This window comes from Grammomys surdaster, unplaced genomic scaffold (genome assembly GCF_004785775.1).
Source record: "Grammomys surdaster isolate TR1022 unplaced genomic scaffold, NIH_TR_1.0 126247, whole genome shotgun sequence".
In the NCBI taxonomy this organism is placed as follows: Eukaryota; Metazoa; Chordata; class Mammalia; order Rodentia; family Muridae; genus Grammomys; species Grammomys surdaster.
In genome coordinates this window covers 3372-23307 of record NW_021621047.1, presented here as the reverse complement: position 1 = coordinate 23307, position 19936 = coordinate 3372, and the positions used below count along the sequence as shown (strand labels likewise).

Below are 19936 nucleotides of genomic sequence, written 5' to 3'. Positions count from 1 at the left end.
CATATTAATGAATTATCTAAAGGCCGGGGGACATAGCTAATTAAGTTTTCCCCTCCCTAGCCCCTCTTCTTTCCCACTCCCCAATATAAGGGAGCTCCTCCTGGCATTTGGGGGGGGGCACGCATCCACATTCAGATCCAACTTTTACAGCATGATCAATAAAACTTTCATCTCTTGGATTCCACACATCTCCTGGGAGCCTGGGACTTTCTCTTGTATGTGGGAAAACTCCACTGTGGAGGGAAAAGCCTCTCGGGCCTGCCACAGCGGTCTGTGGTGCAGCCACACCCTCACGGGCTGCCTCCACACTGCTCCTCCTGGACAGGCGTGCAGCCGCCAGAGGCTGGACCCGCAGTCTGTGCTGGGTCCCTGTGCTGCTGCTCTGGTTACTCAGCTGCTGCTGCCAGCACACGGGTGGGCCCAAACAGCCACACCCCCGGGTGCGTGTGTTTTTTTCCCTTCATCCAATAAAAAAATAAAAATCTGATACTGAGTTACACAGAATATTTCAACAGAGGAATCTCTACTTGATGAAAGCACCTAAATAAATGTTAAATATTCCAAATCAAAAAAATCTGCAGATTCAATTCAATTCCCATAAAAACTACAAAACAATTATTCACAGACTGTAAAAGAGGAATTCTCTACTTTCCTTGTTAGATTTAACCTTTTGTTTGTCTGATATATAAATTTCTTCTATCATATCTTCTATGCCTGGTATTATCTCTTCTATTTTTCTGTATTATTTTGGTAATGCTTGTTTCTATTTTCCTCGCTAGATTTTTCTATCTCCAGGAATTCCTGTTTGGGTTGTCTTCATTGATTCTATTTCTGCTTTCAGGTCTTCCACAGTTATATTTATTTCCTTCACCTGTTTAATTGTATTTTCTTGTATATTATTAAGGTATTTATTCATTTCCTCTTTAAAGGCCTCTATCATCTTTATATGGTTAGACATAAGGTTATTTTCTTTTGCTTTAGGTGTGTTAGGATATCCTGAGCTTGGTGTAGATAAGTAGTTGTACTGTCAATTTGTCATATTGCTCTGGCTTTATTTTGTTGTGTTCTTTTGAGGACCTTCAGTCATCTGTATGGCTTTGGTCCCTGGATGTTTCTGTTATAGTATTTATTAGGACAGGAATTAACTTTGATGGTTACCTCTGGTGGGTATCCTTGCACTGTATGATTCCAGTCATGCAGATCTGTTTGGTTCACAAGCTGCAGATCAGATGAAGGTAGGCAAAGAGGTGATGGGAGAATGAATGGCCACCTGGGATAGCAGGCTGCTCAGGGTAGCTTGCTGTGCCCAGAGGACTACAGAAGCAGGGAAGATGGGTGTTGGAGGGGGATAGCTACTTATCTACAGCAAACCCTGGATGTCCTACCTGCATGTTTGAGGTTCAGTAGGTCTGATGAATGTAGGAGAAGAGGTGTGGAGGAGAGGTAGGTCCCTCTGGGATTGCAGGCTGCTCAGGGAAGCTGGGCTTGCTACAGAGGTCTCAGCGTGTATTGAATATGGGTGGGGGAAGGGAAGTTTACCTCTATAGTTCAATCTCAGCTAGTCTGATGAAGGAGGGAGAGGAGGCAGCAAAGGAATGCCTATCATTATTTTAAACAGTATTCATTCACTGATAATTTCATATGTATATAAGATGTATAAAACTCTTCATTCCACTGATGGCAATTCTTCATTCTCAACATGCATCTCAGCCCCAGTGGTACCACTGAGATGTCTCTGGGAAATGTGGTCCATGTTGGGGGCATAAGAAGTTCTAGGATCATTAATAAAGTGATTCGTTATAGTATTTAACTTTCTGGTTTGTTTATTCTGGGATCTTGTATCACATTAATTATGTTATATTTTACTTTTTAGGCAATGGTGAATGGACTTGTTTCCCTGATTTCTTCCAAAGTTTGTTTGTCATCAGTGTTGCTACAGGGAGCACATCAGAGATGACCATTCAGACACAGTGTATAGCCAATTGAAAGTTTTTATTCTGGTGGACTGTGAGCACACCAAAATATATAGGTACCCTAGTATAGCTCTGTATGTTCAGAATGCAATCTTTCCTCAATACATTCTGACTTAACTTTTTCCTCTCCCATAACTTCTATTTCCTCCTATATCATCTCCTCTCTTTTTCAGACCCACCAGTGTTCCATTTCCATTAAGAAAAAAAAGGGCTTCCTAGTGATATTCACATTATACTTAGCACTTACTGATGGAAAAAAAAAAAAACTTGTCCCATAGGGATCCTTCATACTGTGGATGAAGGTCAGGAGTCTGTGAACATCTCTGAATTTCAGATTCTCTTACTGGGCTTGTCCTATAGTCAGTGATCCTTGCTTTCTACTTCACTGACCCAGATGTCACATGCTTTTTCATACTCTATTCACATTTTTAGGGGTTATGAGGGATCCTTCACTTAGCAATGTAAAACTTGTGGTTGAGAGACGATGTACAGTGCAGATTTCATTTCCCAACTTTAGGGCCATTTATCCCATTTTCTAGATATGTCTATGAGTTGTTAAGATGGCCTCTTTTGATGTTTTGATGCATAGAGTAGTCATCCAGAAAAAAGTTAACAAAGATCAACTGGAGTTAAATCAAAACAAAGGTAAAATGTGGTGTGTCTTTAGGAATCTCTACTCAAACAGTGTGGAACACATTTTCTTCAAAGCAGGCCATAGGACTCGGCCTAAAATAGATCTCACATTAGGGCACAGAAAAATATCAACAAATATGAATAATTTGTAATAACTTCTTGTATTCTGAGGTACAAAGGGATAAAGACAGAAATCAATTGCCGGAAAAATGTCAGAACACGTAAAGACACATGAAGAGTAAAGAGCACACTAATGAGTACTGGATAGCTCCGAGGAAAAAAAGTTAAAAGTTAAGAAATGAAAATATATTTTAATTGTTTTAAAATAAATCACAAAATGTATAGGATATAATGAAGGCCACCCTGATGGGTACATTTGCAGTTCCAAATGCCTAAGTTACAAAGCAAGGGAGATCACAGACATGTAACAATGTATCTTAAGGCACCATAGACGTGAGAACAAACTAGTATAGAAAAATTATGTCTTGGCATGAAAAAATGTACACAGACAACAAATACAAAATAATGATGCAAAATTAGATGAAAGAAAGAAAGAGTATTCTTTTAAAAAAATAGATAAGAGTATCAAATCCTTAACTAAATTGACCAAAAGAAAGTGCTAGTAGATACAATCTACTGGGATTAGAAGTGAAAATAGAAACACCATGAAATCCCCAAACCCCAGGGAACATACCTTATAAACTTCTATTGCATTAATTCAGGAATATGACGTAATTTTGATTTACAAAAGTAAGTTATGATACATCATTGGGTAAATATGTGGCAAAAAATGAGATTGAAACAGTCATAAAGTATTTCAACTACTACAGAGATGAATCAACAGTTAAGAGCACTGGGTGATATTCTAAAGGACCTAGATTTTGTTCCCAGTGTCATATGGCAGCTGACAATCATCTATAACTCCAGTTCCAAATGAATCTGAAACAGTTTTTTGATGTACATTCCTGGAATACACAGACATACACTCAGGAAAACTCCAGTATGCATAAAACTCTGTAATAAACTAACAAGAAAGCAGACAACAAAATACAATCTAATGCATTCATCAGAGAACTTTTCTATTTCTTAAATTTATATTTAAAATTTACTTTTAGCCAGGTGTGGTGACACATGCCTTTAGTTCCAGCTACTGGAAGGTAGAGAAATATGAATCTATGTGAGTTCAAGGCCAGGGTGTACAGAATGAGATCTAGGACGGCCAGACCTACACAGAGAAACCCTGCCTTGAAAACTGCCCTCAAATTGTTTTACTGAATTCATACATGTGCATGGCTTATATTTATATCTTGCAATGTGTTCATGTATGGTGATTGTAGATATCAGAAAAGGGTCTTTTGTGCTTCAGAAATGGGGTTACAGACAGCTGTAAGTCACCATGTGTATGTTGGGAATCAAAAACTACTACACTTGAAGAATAGTCAGTGCTCTTAACTACTAAGCCATCTCATTAAATCTTGTAGAAGATCTCAATTATTCTCAAATTATTCTATAAATTATAAAACCTTTCTGCAGAGCTAGTATCACATTGATAGAAAAGCTAGAAAGATACACAGTAAAGAAGAAAATTATAGGTTGGGGGTAGTGATAACATGCTTTTAATTATGCCAGGACTTGAGAGGTAGAAGTAGGTGGACTTCTGTGAGTTTGAAACCAACCTGATCTACAAAATGTGTTCAGGAAAGACAGGGCTTTTTTAAATGGAGAAATTCTGTCTTGAAAAGCCACACACACACACACACACACACACACACATACACACACTATACATATTTGGCTTCCTGATGAACATAGGCAAATAATTACAATAAAAATTATATTTTAATAACATCAGTTTTTACCAATTTAACAGAGGTGATGGACTTTGAAGAAATAAGAGGATAAATGCTGCTTAGGTCTTTAGACTAAAACAGAAAATTGAATACAGAGTCAGAGGGAGGAGTTACATTGGCACGTTGACATCACCTTAGTTCAAAGAGGGGTTTCACATATTGACTCCAATTTTGTTTTTCAGGTTGACAGTTGTCATTGTGTAATAAAATAATGCCCTAAGTTTGCAATACTTTACTATGGAGCTTATTACGCAGTGACCTGGTACTGAATAATCTTAATGAAAGCTTTCATCAATGACAAAGAAATAAGATTTATTCAGAATAAAAACATATATGAAAAGAAAATATGACAAATTTGTGAAATGTCATGACTTCAGAAACAAAGTGATATATTGACACAACTTGCTGTATTGAATGTCAAATTAACAAATTATTTCAAAAAGGCAAAGTTGATGCGTATGACTTGAATCTGTTGTCAGCATATGTAACTGATAGAGAAAATTAATCTTTGTGAAATACAGTTGTCAAATTAATAAAATATGAGAATGATGCAACGGGAAGAACTCACAAACAAGGATTTCAGAAGCAAACTAAATAAAAAAAAATAATAGTGAATGCAGGAGTTAGACTGTAAACATGGAATATATTTCAACATGAAAAATGGATTGGCCTAATATGACTAACTAAAGAAATCATAGCCTCTGGCATGAAATGTCATATTATAACTTTGTATGTGAGTGTTCAGACAGGGAAGGACAACCAATCTTCAAAAATGTTGTTTAATTTGAGAAGTACAGGAACTAGGTGTTAAGAAGGGTTTTTTTTTTTCTCCCAGTATATGTTTTGTCCCTGATATAATGAATAGAGTTCCTTTCTGGCCTTAATAATATGATGCAGCACTTGGGGACAAAGATGATGCCTAAGAGCGATGCACTGGAAGCCAAGATAGAGAAGACTTCCATAGCCACCATGATCTTCCCCTTTGTGCTGTGGTAGACAGGGAGGAAGGTGATCCAGACACTGCAGAAGACCAGCATGCTGAAAGCCAGGAACTTGGCTTCATTGAATGTATCAGGTAGATTTCTGGACAAGAAAGCTATAAAGTAGCTCCCTAGGGCCAGTGCTCCCAAGTATCCCAGGATGCAATGGAAAGCAATAGCTGAGCCTTTGTTGCAAATGATGATGATGTGTCCATGTTCTGAGTGAGTATCTTTATCAATAAATGGAGGAGATGTTGTCAGCCAAATTCCAGAAAGAACAACTTCGATCAGGGTACAGATGGGAATAATGTAATTAGGGGCTCTTAATATCAATAGCCATCTCCTCGTTCTTCCTGGAGAAGTGATTTTGAAGGCTATAACTACAGTGGTAGTTTTTGCCAACACAGTGGAAAGAGCCACAGTGAAGAGAAGTCCAAAAATGTTTTGCTGCAGGACACAGGTGGCTGTGCTAGGACGGCCAATGAAGAGCAAGGGACAGAGGAAACAGAGGGTCAGAGTGATGAGCAGGGTGTAACTGAGAGCCAGGTTATTGGCCTTGACAATGGGTGTGTCTCTGTTCTTCAGAAACACCACAAGAACAACAGCTGTGAGTGAAGAAAAGCCCAGGGACATGAAGCTAAGTGTCTTCCCCAAGGGGTCATCATAGGCCAGAAATGTCACAGTTTTCAGTAGGCAGTGGATCTTCTCTGAATTTGCATAGTGAGTTTCTGGACACTCCACACACTGATCCATATCTGCCAAATATTCAGTTTATAATCAGTGTATACTCTGTTTTTACCCTTTATCTTAAGGCATTTCCCTGCTCCAGCACAAAGCACTGTGCTGGACAATCTAGCTTTGTTTATGATGCAACTATAAAAACACTTTCCAGATAATATTTCTAAACTCAATTTTCTTTTACTTCATGCTGATACAAATTAAACAGCCCCATTGTTTTTTCCTCTGTCTTTATACACATGGTACTCTTGCACTTAGTGACACAGTTGTATCTGTTTTAGAAGACATCAAAACACTGAAATATATTGCATGAACATAACTTGGCTCTGACCAAGCAAGTGACTCTAACCTAGCAAATAAAAGATCTGTGTGACAGGAACTTCCAGAATCTCTGGAAAGAAATCTAAGAAGACCTTAGAAGATTGAAAGATCTCCTATGCTCATGAATAGGCCATATTTGCATAGTACAAATGGGCATCTTACCAAAAGCAATCTACACATTGAGTGGAATCCCCATAAAAATTTCAAATCAATTCTCCACAGTTATGGAAAGAGAAATTCTTAAATTCATCTGTAGTAACAAACAAACCAGGACAGCAAAAACTATTCTAGACAATAATTGAACTTTTGTGGGAATCATCATCCCTGACCTCAAGCTATACTACAGAGCAATAATCACAAAAACAGCATGATATTGGTACCGAGACAGACAGGTAGATCAATGAAATAGAATTGAAGAATAAAATAAGAAATAAATGCACACACTTATGGTCACCTGATCTTGGTTAAAGAAGTCAAAACCATCCAGTGGAAAAAAGACAGCCTTTTCAACAAATGGTTCAGGTTCATGTGGTCATTCAGCATCAAGAAGAATGCAAATTGATCCATTTCTATCTCCTTGTACAAAGTTCAAGCCTAAGTGTCAAGGACATCGACATCAAACCTGATATACCGAGTCAAATAGAAGAGAAAGTTGGGAGGAACCTCAAACACATGTGGGCAGGGGAAAATTTACTAAAACGAACACCAACTTAATTTTCATAAAATTGAAATTTTTCTGTAAGGAAAAGGAAACTATCATTAGGACAAAATGGCAACCTACAAATTGGGAGAAAATCTTTCCCAACCCTAGATTCCATATTTGACCTATTGTCCAATAAATACAAAGAACTGGAGAAGTTCAACACCAGAGAACCAAATAACTCTATTAAAACTGGGGTAAAGAACTAAACTATAGGGACTGATCCACGGATCCAGCTGCATATGTAGCAGAGAATTTATTTATCTAACATCAATGGGAGGGGAAGCCCTTGGTCCTGTGGATGCTTGATGCCTCAGCATATGGAGATGCTGGGGGAGAGAAGGCAGATGTGGGTGGGTAGGTTTGGGAACACTCTCATAGAGGCAAGTGTAGGGGGGATGGGATGGGGGTTTGCTGTGGGCAAACTCGGAAGGAGAACATTTGAAAAGCAAATAAATTAATCTATAAAAACCAACCAATCAAACAAACAAAAACCACAAATGACAGGAGTGAATCCCCGAGGTCCAGCAACATGAATTGAAATTTGTAACCTTGGGAGGTAAGGGATAAGAGGTGGGGAGATCCTCTAGAATGTATCAGAGATCTGGGAGGTGAGAGACCTTAGATGAAATGCCCAACAGTGGGGAAATGGAAAGTGTAGATTCTACCTCTGGTAGAAAGACAGGTCTTCAAGTGGAGTGATTGGGTTTCCATCCTAGATTCAAAAATTTTAACCCAGAATTGCTTCTAAAAGAACTGCAGAGATGAAAATGGAGAATAGACTGAGCGAAAGGAAGTTCAGTGACTGGACTAAATTGGAACCCATCTCGAGTGGATGCTCCAAGGTCTGACACTATTACTGATGCTCAGGTATACTGAACAACAGGAGGCTACCATGGCTACCCTCTGAAAGGCTCAATAAGTAGATGACTAAGACAAATGAAGTTACTTACACCCCCGACCCCGCAATGAACTGATGTAGTGGATCCCTGTGATTGAATTAGAGAAAGTCTGGAAGAAGTTGAGGAAGAGGATGACCCTATAGGAAGACAGGCACTCTCAACTAACCAGGACCACTGAGATCTCTCAGACACTGACTTGTACACTAGCTAGCTAGATGCCCTGAACAAATATAAAGCAGAGGACTGCATGGTCTGGCCTCAGTGAGAGAAGAAGCACTTAACCCTTGAAAGACTTGAGGCCTCAGGTAATGGGGAGGCCTGGAAATATGTGTGTGTGTGGGGGGGCATGGAGACAGGGGAGGAGGAATGGGATGAAGATCTGTAGGAGGGCAGAATGGTGGGAGGGATAAGTAGTGGAATTTATAAAAAAGATTAAAGATAAAAAAGAAAGCCAAGAAACAAACCAACACACAAACATACAAACAGGAAAAAGAAATTGTTCAAGTTCCAAAGATAGAAATAAAGCAATAAAGAAACCACAAAGAGGAATTTCTGGAAACGAAAATTTTTGGTGGGTAAACAGGAACTACAGGTGCAGGCATCACCAATATAATACAAATGATGGAAAAAAATCTCAGGAGTTGAAGATGTGATAGAAAAAATTAATTCTTTGCTCAATGAAAATATTCATTCTAAAAAATTCCTAACATGTAACATTCGAGAAATCTGGGACATTATGAAAAGACCAAACATAAAAATAATAGGTATAAAAGAAAAAGATTCCCAGCTGAAAAACCCAGCAAACACATTTAACAAAATTATAGAAGAAAGATCTCCTAACCTAAATAAGGTTAAAGAGGTCCAAGAGCCTTGCAGAATGTCAAGTGATTGGGTCAGAAAAGGAGGATACCAAGCCACGTAATAATGAAAACACTAAATGTACAGAAGAAAGAATATAAAACCTTCAAGAGAAAAAGACCAAGTAACATATAATGGCAAACATATTATCATTACACTCGACGTCTCAAAGGAGATCCTAAAAGCTAGAAGGGGTTGGAAAGATGTCTTTGCCAAAAAAGACCATAGATGCCAGCCTATACTTCTACAGCTAGCAATACTTTCAATCACCATCGATGGAGAGACCAAGATACTCCATGTCAAAACCAAATTTCAACAATATCAATTCACCATCCCAGCCATACAGAAAATAGTAGAAGGAAAACTCCAACCCAATGAGGGTAATTATACTCAATAAAACACAAGAAATAAATAATTTCAATGGATACACTAAAAGCCAGAAGGGCCTGCAGGCTCTCAGAGACCACAGATGACAGTCAGTAAAACTCAGTCACTCTAAGGGAAGAAACAAGGTATTTCATGAAAAAGTCAAATTTAAACTCATCTATCTATCTATCTATCTATCTATCTATCTATCTATCTATTTATCTATCTACCATCTATCTGTCTATCTATCTATCTATCTATCTATCTATCTATCTATCTATCTATCTGTGTATCTCTATAAATACATCCTTACAAAAAGTTCAAGAAAGAAAACTTCAACCCAAGATTAATTACACCAATGAAAACACAAGCAATAAATAATTTCACATCAGCAAAACCAAAAAAAGGAAACACACACACACACACACACACACACACACACACACTCACGCACACAGACAAACACAGCCACCACTACCATAGTCTCTAAATTAATAGGAATTATCAATCATTGATCATTAACAGCTATTAACATTTAGGGTTCAATTCCCTAATAAAAAGTGACAGGTTAACAGAATGGATATGAAAACAACATCCATCCTTCTATTGCACACAAGAAACACACTTCATCAAAGATAGGCTTTACTTCACAAACATCAAACATCAAAGATAGGCTTTACTTCAGAGTAAACAGTTGGAAAAAGTTTTTTCAACCAAATGGACCCAAGAAACAAGTGAGTATAGCTATTGTAGTATCTAACAACATAGACTTAAAAGTAAATTTAATCAAAGAGATGAAGAAAGACATTTCACACTCATTGAAGAAAAAAATGCTCCAAAATGTTGTCTCAATTTTGAATATCTAAGCCCCAAATGCAGGAGAACCCACATCTGTAAAAGAAATACAACCAAAACTTAAATAACATATCAGATCTCACATACATTAACAGTGAGAGACTTCAATATCATACTCTCACCAATTAATAAAAAATTAAACAGAGAAATAATAGCATTAAAAACATTATGTATCAAAATGAACTAATGGATATCTTCAGAATACTTTAGTCCAACAAAAGAGAACATACTTTTTTCTCAGTACATCATAAAACATTGTCAAAAATTGACCCTTTCATGGTCACAATGTAAGTCTCAATATATTGAAGAAAACTGAAATATCCTCCTGTATCCTACCAGACCATCATGATTAAAGTTAGACTTCAACAACAACAGAAACAACAGAAATTTTATAAACTCATGAAATCCAAACAACTCACCACTGTGGAGTTAAGGCAGAAATAATGAAAGAAGTTAAAGTGTACCAAGAATTCATTGAAAATTAAGGCAAAACATACCCAAACTTATTGGACAGTATGAAAGCCAAGCTAAGAGGCAAGTTCATAGTACTACGTGATTTAATAAGGAACATTGAGAGATCTCAAAATAGCAACTAAACAGCACATGTAGAAGCTCTAGAACAAAAGGAAGCAAAAATACCCAAGAGGAAAAAAATGGCAGGAAATCAGGAAATCATCAAACATAGGGCTGAAATCAATATAATAACAACAAAAGAGAACAATACAAAGAATCAATGAAACAAAGCATTGGTTTTTTGAGAAAAATCAACAAAATAGACAAATCCTTATCCAAATTGACAAAAAGACAGAGAGAATATTTGAAATAATAAAATCAGAAATGAAAAGGGGGGCATAACAACAGATCTTGAAAGGGAAATACTCAATTTTATATGGAAAACAAAATCCAATGTAAATAAAACAACCTCAAATAATAAAAGAACTTTGAAGGTATAACTATTTCTGATTTCAAGATGTACCTCAGAAGCATAGAAATAAAAACTTCATGGTATTGGCATAAAAACAGACATGTTGATCAGTGGAATTGAGTTGAAGTCTTAGACATAAATCTTATGCAAGGACAGAAATACACAATGGAAAAAAATCATCTTCAACAAATGTTGCTCATCTAACTGGACATCTGCATGTAGAAGAATGGAAATAGTTCCGTATTTATCACCTTGCACAAAACTCAATTCCAAGCACATCAAAGACATCAATATTAAATCTGATACACTAAACCCGATAAAAGAGAAATTGGAGAATAGACTTGAACATATTACTACATTAGATGACTTTTTGAACAGAACAATGATAACACTGGTACTATGATCAACAATTAATAAATGAGAACTCATGAAACTGAAATGTTAATATAAAGCAAAATACACTGTCAATAGGACAAAGTGTCAGCCTTCAGAATGGAAAAAGTTTTTCATCATCTCAACATCAGACAGAAGTCTAATATCCAAAATATATCAAAAACTCAAGAACCTAGATATTAACAGAACAAGCAATCCAATTAAAATTATCAATGAAAAGGGAGATATAACAATGGACATTGAGGAAATTCACACTCATTAGGACTTAGTTACAAAGCTTGTACTCCACAATGTTTGAAAATATAAATGAAACAGATGATTTTCTAGACAGATAATTACCAAATCTAACTCAACATTAGGTAAACTATAGGAATAATCCTATACTCTCTAAGTAAATAGAAGCAAATAAAGACCTGGGCCAGGTAGTTTTAGTGCATAATTCTCCAAGACTCTCAAAGAACAGCAAACGCAAATATTCTTCAAAGTATTCCACAAAATGAAAAACATAAGGAACACTGCTGAACTCATTCTACAAAGCCACAGTCAGGCTGATACCTAAACCACACAAAGACTCAACAAAGAGAATTTCAGACGAATTTCTCTTATAAACATCAATGCAAAAAAAACTTAATAAAATATAGGCATACTGAATCCAAGAATACATAAAGACATTGTCCACCTTGATCAAGTAGGCTTCATTCCAATCATGATGGTGTGGATCAATATATAAAAATCTATCACCATAATCCACCAAGTAAACAACCTGAAAGAAAAAAATCCACATGATCATCTTACTACAGACCAAAAAGCAGTTGATAAAATTCAACACTCCTTAATAATAAACATCTCAGAGGTATCAAGGATAGAGAGGACACAACAAAGACAACATACAGCAAGGCAATAGCCAACGTCAAATGAACTGGAGAGAAACTTAAAATATTTTCGTTAAAATTGGGAACAAGAAAAGGCTGTTCACTCTCCTGCTATCTCTTCAATAGAGTACTTGAAATTATAGCTAGAGCAATAAGAAAACTAAGGGAGGTCAGGTGGATACATATTACAAGGAAAGAAGCCAAACTATAGTTATTAGCAGATGACATGACAGCATTCATAATGAACTCATAAATACTACCAGAGAACTTTTTCAGCTGATAAATACCTTCAGTAAAGCAGATGGATACAAAATTAAAAGAAACCAGCAGTCTTTCTCAACACAAACAATAAATGGGCTGAGAAAGAAGTTAGGGAAACAGTAGATTTCACCATAGTCACAAATAATGTAAAATATCTTGGTGTAACTTTAAGCAAGCAAGAGAAAAACCTGTGTGACAAGAACGTCAAGTCTCTGAAGAAAAAATTAAGAAAGATATCAAAGATGAAGAGATATCCTATGCTCATTGATCAGTATGATTAACATAGTGAAAATGGCCATCTTACCAAAAACAGTCTAAAGATTCTATGTAATCTCCATCAATATTCAAACACAATTCTTTACAGATCTTCAAATTACAATTCTCAACTTCATATGCAAAAATAAAAAACACAGTAGTAACTAAACGATCATGAACAAGAAAAGAACTTCTGAGCGTATCACTATCCTCTAATTCAAGCTGTACTACAGAGCAGTAGTAATAAAAACAGCACGATTTTGGTGTAGAGACAGACAGGTGGATGAATGGAATAGATTCGAGGGCCCAGAATTTAATCCACACCTAAAGACACAAGATGTTTGTCAAAAAAGCCAATACCATACAATGCAAAAGGGAGAGTATCTTTATCAAATAGTGCTGGATTAACTACATAGATTCATATTTATCAACCTGAAGACATCTAAGTCCAAATGGATCAAAGACTACAACAAAAAGCTAGATATCCTAAATCTAACATACAAAAAGTGGGAAATAGCCCCGAATTAGTTGGTACAGGAGACAAAAACTTGAACAGAACACCAATGCTTCAGATGCCTAGGTCAATAACAAACAAATGTGACCTTATGAAACTGAAAAGCTTCTGTAAGGAAAAATGCACCATCATTAGGACAGAATGACAGCCTGCAAATTGAGGAAAGATCTTCACCACACCTCCATCTGACAGAGGTCGAATATCCAAATTTTACAAAGAACTCAAGAGGTTAGAAACCAACAACCCAAGTAATTGAGCTGAAAAATGTGCTAAACAGCTAAACAGAGAATTCTCTGCAGAGGAATCTTGAATGGTGAAGAAACATCTAGAGAAATGTTCAATGTCCTTAGTCATCAGGGAAATGCAAATCAAAAGGACTGAAATTCCACCCTGAATCTATTGGAATGGATAAGATCAAAAACTCAAAGGACATCACATGCTGGAGAGATTATGGTGCAAACGGAACACTTCTTTTTTGCTGGCAAGAGTACAAACTTGTACAACCTCTCTGAAAATCCATTTGGCAGTGTCTCAGAAGATTTAAAATAGTTCTACCCCAAGATCCAGCTATATCACTGCTGGGCATGTATCCAAAAGATGCTCTAACATTCTATAGGGCCACTTGCTCATCTATGTTCATAGTACCTTTCTTCCTAATATCCAGAAACTATGTCTCAACTAAAAAATGGATAAAAAAGTATGGTTAATTCACACAATGCAGTTATTAAAAACAAGGATATCATGAAATTTGCAGGCAAATGCATGGAACTAGAAAAGATCATTACAAGGAAGATAACTCATAACCGAATCTCACTTACAAGTGAATATTAGCCATAAAGTACAGAACAACAATGCTATAATCAACAGACCCAAAGAAGCCAAATAACAGGAAAAGCCAATAGAGGATGATTAAATCTTTCTCAGAAGGGAAAATAAAAATAGATATTGAAAGCCAATGTCAGGAGGGAACTGGGTTTAAGAGGGGATGAGGAGGGGAGCCAGATGGGGAGGGGTGATCATATGTAAGGAGAGCAGGAGAGAGCAGGGGGATCTAAAGTATGGGGGAATCTCTAGGATGTAAAAGAGACCTGGTATGGGGGGGAGACCCCATAGGGTCTATTGGGGTAATTCTAGCTCAGAGCAGTTAGGGATAAGAATCCTGAAATAGCCACTCACTGTACAGGACAGATTCATAGTGGAGGGATAAGGTGAGTAACCGACTCACAAAAACAGAGACCCCAAATGGTTCTTGCTACAGAATGTGCAGGGATAGATGTATAGCAGAGACAGAGAGGAAGGTCAATGAGACTGTCCAAAATTGAGACCAATGCCGTGAGTAAGAACCAATCCCCGACAGCATTAATGATATTTTTATATGCTTGCAGACAGGAACCTAGCATAATTGTCCTCTAAGAGGCTCCACCCAGCAACCAATGGAAAGAAATGGCAGACCACTTTTGGGAATAAACTCAAAAGATGCCCAATTCTACCAAAAGGACATTTTATCAACTATGCTCACAGTGGCTTTTAAAATAATAGCCAGAAACTGAAAGCAATCTAGATATCTCTCAACTCATGAACAAATAAAGAAATTTTCAGTCGTATAGATGAAACTAGAAAAATCCATTCTGATTCAGGCAAAACAGATCCAAAAAGAGAAACAAGATATGTCACCACTTATATATGAATATTAGTTGAAAAACAAATAAGGATCATTACAATCCATAGATCCAGACAGGCTGAGTAACATGAATGGCTTGAGGGGGGATGCATGGATCACCCTGAAAAAGGAAAATAGAAAACAATTTGTGGAGTGGACTGGGGGTGGGTAGGAACAGAAAGGATCCAATGGAGGAGGGATGGATAGAAGGAGAAAATATAGATAGAGGCACCTGCAATAGATGAACATTTAGGGAGTTATGTAGAAACAGTGCAGTGGGACACATACTGGAACCTATGAAAGACTACAAAGGACTTGTAGTAATGGACAATATGGAACCTCAACTGGCTAGGTCTGCAACCAGGCAAGGCTCCTAGTGTTGGCACTAGGACGCCAACCCCATGTCAAAACCTTTCACCCACACCTATTCCATGCAAGATGTGCTAGGGCAATGGCTGCTCAGAACTTGTGGTAGTGGCTAACCAAGGAGTGGTCTATTTTGAGGCCCATGCCAGGAGAGAGATCCTTTGCCAGGCATTACCTGGATGGCTATGAACATGAAAGTGATTAGTTTAGAGAACTAGAACCAAACATTACTGACCAGAAATGTTAACAAAGTGATTCTGAATGATATTCTGCTATACACGTATATATTCTTGCCAAATCACTGTCAGAGAGGCTTCCTCCAGCAGCTGATGGGAGTAGTTGCAGAGACCCACAGCCAAATATTATGGGAATCTTGAGGAACTGTTCAGGAGGAGAGGAAGGATTGTAGGAGCCAGAGGAGTCAGGGTAAGTTACCAGAACAGGGTTTATAGATGTGTTCATAGATATTGAAGAAATAATCATGGAGTCTGCGTTGGTCTCCAATAGGCTTCTCCTATACATGCTGTAGTTTTTTATTGTGAGTTTTTTAATGGAATTCCTGATAGTGGAAGTGGTGGTGTGATTGAATCTTTTGCCTGTTCATGGTCTCTCCCCTTTTTTTTTCCTATTGGAATGAGGGTTTATGCCTAGTTTCATTGCATCTTGCTATGGCATGTTCAGTTGACATTTCTACCATTTTTTGAAGGGAACTGGAAGAGCATTAGATTTAGGTGGAGAGGGGATGTAGGGTGTAATGACTGGGAGGAGGGGATGTGTTCCCAATGTGTTGTGTAATACATAGAATTTTTATATATAGATAAAATTTAAAGTAAAAAATAACATTATGACTTGCCAACAAGAACATGGGTGTCAGGGAGCAAGATGTGGTGGTGTGAATGAAAATATCTCCCCATCACATATTTGTATGCCTTGCCCCTAATTGACAGAACTATTTGAAAAGAATTAGGAGGTATGGCTCTGTTGGGAGAAAGAGTTATTTTTACTGTGGAAGGGCTTTAAGGATCTTGCAGTTCACAGTGTGTCTTCCTTGTCTCCTATTAGTGGAATAGTATGTGAGCTCTCAACAGTTACTGTTGTCATGTTGTCTTAGTTAATTTTCCACTGCTGAGAAGAGACATCATGACCAAGGCAACTTATAAAAGAAAGAATTTAACTTGTAAAATCATAGTTCTAGATGGAGAATGTAGAAAGCTACAAGACAGAATGGACCTGGAAAAATAGCTGAAATCTTGCATGTTATCCAAAAAGCATGTAGGAGGAGGAGAAGAGGAGAGGTGACAGAGATGGAGAGTTAATGCTAAATGGAAATGATGTGGGATGTTGATACCTCCAAACTCACCATCAGTGATAGTTCTTTTTGAACATTGACACTCCTCCTAATCCTTCCTAAACAGCTTCATAACTATAGACCAAGTATTTAAACATATGCGCATATAGGGGTCCTTCTCATTCAAGCTAGCTTCATGCCAAATGTAAGCCAATTAAATGCCTTCTTTTATATGTTGCTTGGTCATGTTGCTTTGTCATATCAATAGGAGAAAACTCAGTCAAAATGGATGGTGAAATGAAGCATATTACTTTTTTGTGGGTAGAGTGGTTTTCTGTAGGCAGCCATAACCACAATATTTGAAGAATACAAAGTAAGCATGAATTTCAATGTTGAGAGTATATTATTTATGTTGGAAAATGGACTGTAACCTGTGATTTTCTGACATTTGGAAGGAAGAGAATTATTTTCATTGAAATGCTTTCTGCATGACTGATATTTACCTGTCTCATTGGAAATCTCATTCTCTGAACAAGGAATGCAGTCAAAGCAACAGGCAGCCTTGCCCTCCTGGTGGGTTTTCCTGAATCCAGGATGACAGCTCTCACTGCATACAGACCGTGGAATCTGAGAGTGGAATGTATAATAGCAAATGGTCAGGTCTTAATAGAATCTCAAGTAGAGTGGTTTTGAATGTAGAACCATTAATTTTTTTATGTCAATTTCTCTATATGCAGATAGTTGAATTGCATTTTCTACAAATTTGTCATTCACAAGCTCATGTGGTCAATGCTTGGCCCTAATAACATGAATTTGTTAGAAAATTGTGGAAAGATTATGAGGTGAGGTAGATAAGTAAAATCTTAGGGTATTGGCTTTATGTCTTGCTATGATTACAAACCTACTGCCTCTTTACTTTTTGATACAAAGACAAATAATTTCTCCTATTTTAAAAGCTATTCTTGTCAATTTGATAGGTTTTAGAATATTCATGGAACTCGATCTGTGAGAATTATGGGTTAGGTTGTCTTTAGATTAGATTGCTGGAGGTCAAAAGATCATCTCTAGTAGTGGGTGACCTTGATGTATTGGCCATGGTTCTGGAATAAATAAAAAGCCAGAAAGGATGGTAGTAGCAGCACTCACTAGTCGGTGCACCCTGACTGTTGATGTAATGTGAACCATTGTCTCCACCCCTAATAACATAGCGTCCTCCAGTGATAGAATATACTTTCAAACTGTGAGCCATGAAAACCCTCTAATATTGTTTCATTAGGTAGCATTTTTGCAACAGTAAAACAAACAACTAACACAGCTACACATTCTCATGCTTTTCTGTATTGACAGGAGCCTAGAAGCCTAAAAGGCCAACTGACCATTGACTGAAAACTTCCAACCTGGGATCAAAATAAATCTGTCAGATAATCTGTGAAAATCATCCTGAAAAGATTATATATTTATAGTATTGAATAAATGAGCTGATTCTAAAATAAACAGTTCATTCAGCAAAATTAGGTGTTAAGATAACTCTCTTTATTGGTGTATATACTATGTTTGTATGAATGGGTCTTATGTGAGCAATGAAGTGTCTTGACACTCAGAAATATAGTTTTGATTTTTCCATACTGGCTGAAACACTGAAGTAACATGCAAACCCACCTCAGTGGATCCAGTGGCCCATTGTATCATGTCATGAGTTACAGACAAAGTCTGGCCCTCTGGAACATTTGGAGAAAATGTTCCTACTTTCACATTCATCCCAAGACCTTTTGGGAAATTCCAAAAGTTGAAAATGTCATACTGTACATGTGATTTCCTTTTCCAATGCAGAACCACATTGTCTCCAGCATGATTGATGAGTTGTTTGTTCTTTAGAAAAGGGTGAAGCTAAAAGAGATGGATATGTTTGTGTTACATAATCTCCCAAGAAGTTAATCAGAAGCAGAGTCTGGAAACATCTCCTGTTGATTTTAATCCCTGATATTAAAAACATCTTTAAAATAGGCTAAATCCCATCTAACATATCATATCTAAGGATAATGAAAAGATCATTATGCTTCTAAAATACTACAATCAGTTTCATTAAAATATTTAGAGCCAAACACCTCTAAATCATGACTGTTCATGGAGAAAAATTTCAGCCTCTTGAAAATACAGTCACACCCAATTAAATTTCAAAATAGTTTTACACTGTAAAACGAATGATCTTATGAGTGATCATTTAAACAACATAAGCATTGTAGAAGTGTTCAGGTACATTGTGATAATCTCTGTATCTTTACTGTTGTGTGAAATCTCTGGGGTATATGTACTTCTCATATTGAAAGTTTACCTGGAAAATATTGTATGACCCTTTATAATGCAACTATATATTGACTTAAAAAGATTCTTCTTTGTAGTCTCACTTCCAGGTTTTTGCCAAAATAGTCTATATTATATATTGCCTAGTTTTAGTGCATTTATCAACCCTTAAGAGTGTCTTGTTGGTGATGTCACAATACAACTGAAGCGATCTACCTGCCATGGGAAGAATGTCATCTCTTTTCCTTTTCCATGAGTTTGAAGTTGATTGAGAATCATCTCATGCAGACTATGGGCCACAACATACACAGCATTGTATACATTATAACTCTCTTCACTCATGGCCATTTCAAATATGCTCCCAGGCAAGAATCCCAAGGAGGCATTAGGAAAACAGTTTTGTGCAATTTTACAATCTTTCCTAAAAAATGAGCAATTGAAGAATGAGTGCCACAATATATGAAGATAAACATCTTCTGGGTATTTGAAAGGATTGACTGTCTGAATAAAATTTGAAAAATTAATAATTTCCTCATTGTGGTGTGAAAAAATAAGAGCCCCATGCAATGAATCTATCATGAAATAATCATCAAATCTGGAATTATCCCAGTGTGAGTTCAGAACCCAGACTTTCCACATTAGTAGTTTCTGTTTTATATTTACTATTAAGCTTAATAAAGAATCAGAGTCTCCATAAATAATAATCACATTTGATGATGATTCCAGGACTCGCGCCTGATTTTTCCAGGATTTGGTGAAATATGATCCCCTGCTGACTAGGATCATTTCCACAAATGCTATGCAGACTCCATTTTTATCCATCTCACTTCTCAAATCTGACAGAGTCTGGGCACCTTTGTCATCATCTATGATGAATAGCCCCACCCAGATCCAGTTGAAATGAAGCATCAAAGATACAATGCCA

General features: G+C 37.0%; 1 protein-coding gene across 1 annotated transcript in view; it reads right to left on the bottom strand.

The window, feature by feature from the left end:
- Positions 1-5256: 5256 nt before the first annotated feature.
- LOC114613553 (vomeronasal type-2 receptor 116-like) overlaps positions 5257-19936 on the bottom strand; it is a 16295-nt gene continuing 1615 nt past the window's right edge. The window contains exons 2-5 of the mRNA XM_028758901.1: positions 19228-19936; positions 18370-18597; positions 17214-17337; positions 5257-6191 (exon numbers count right to left, since the gene is read on the bottom strand). Of these exons, the coding sequence (XP_028614734.1) occupies positions 5257-6191; positions 17214-17337; positions 18370-18597; positions 19228-19936 (1996 nt within the window). The remainder of the gene's footprint in view (positions 6192-17213; positions 17338-18369; positions 18598-19227) is intronic.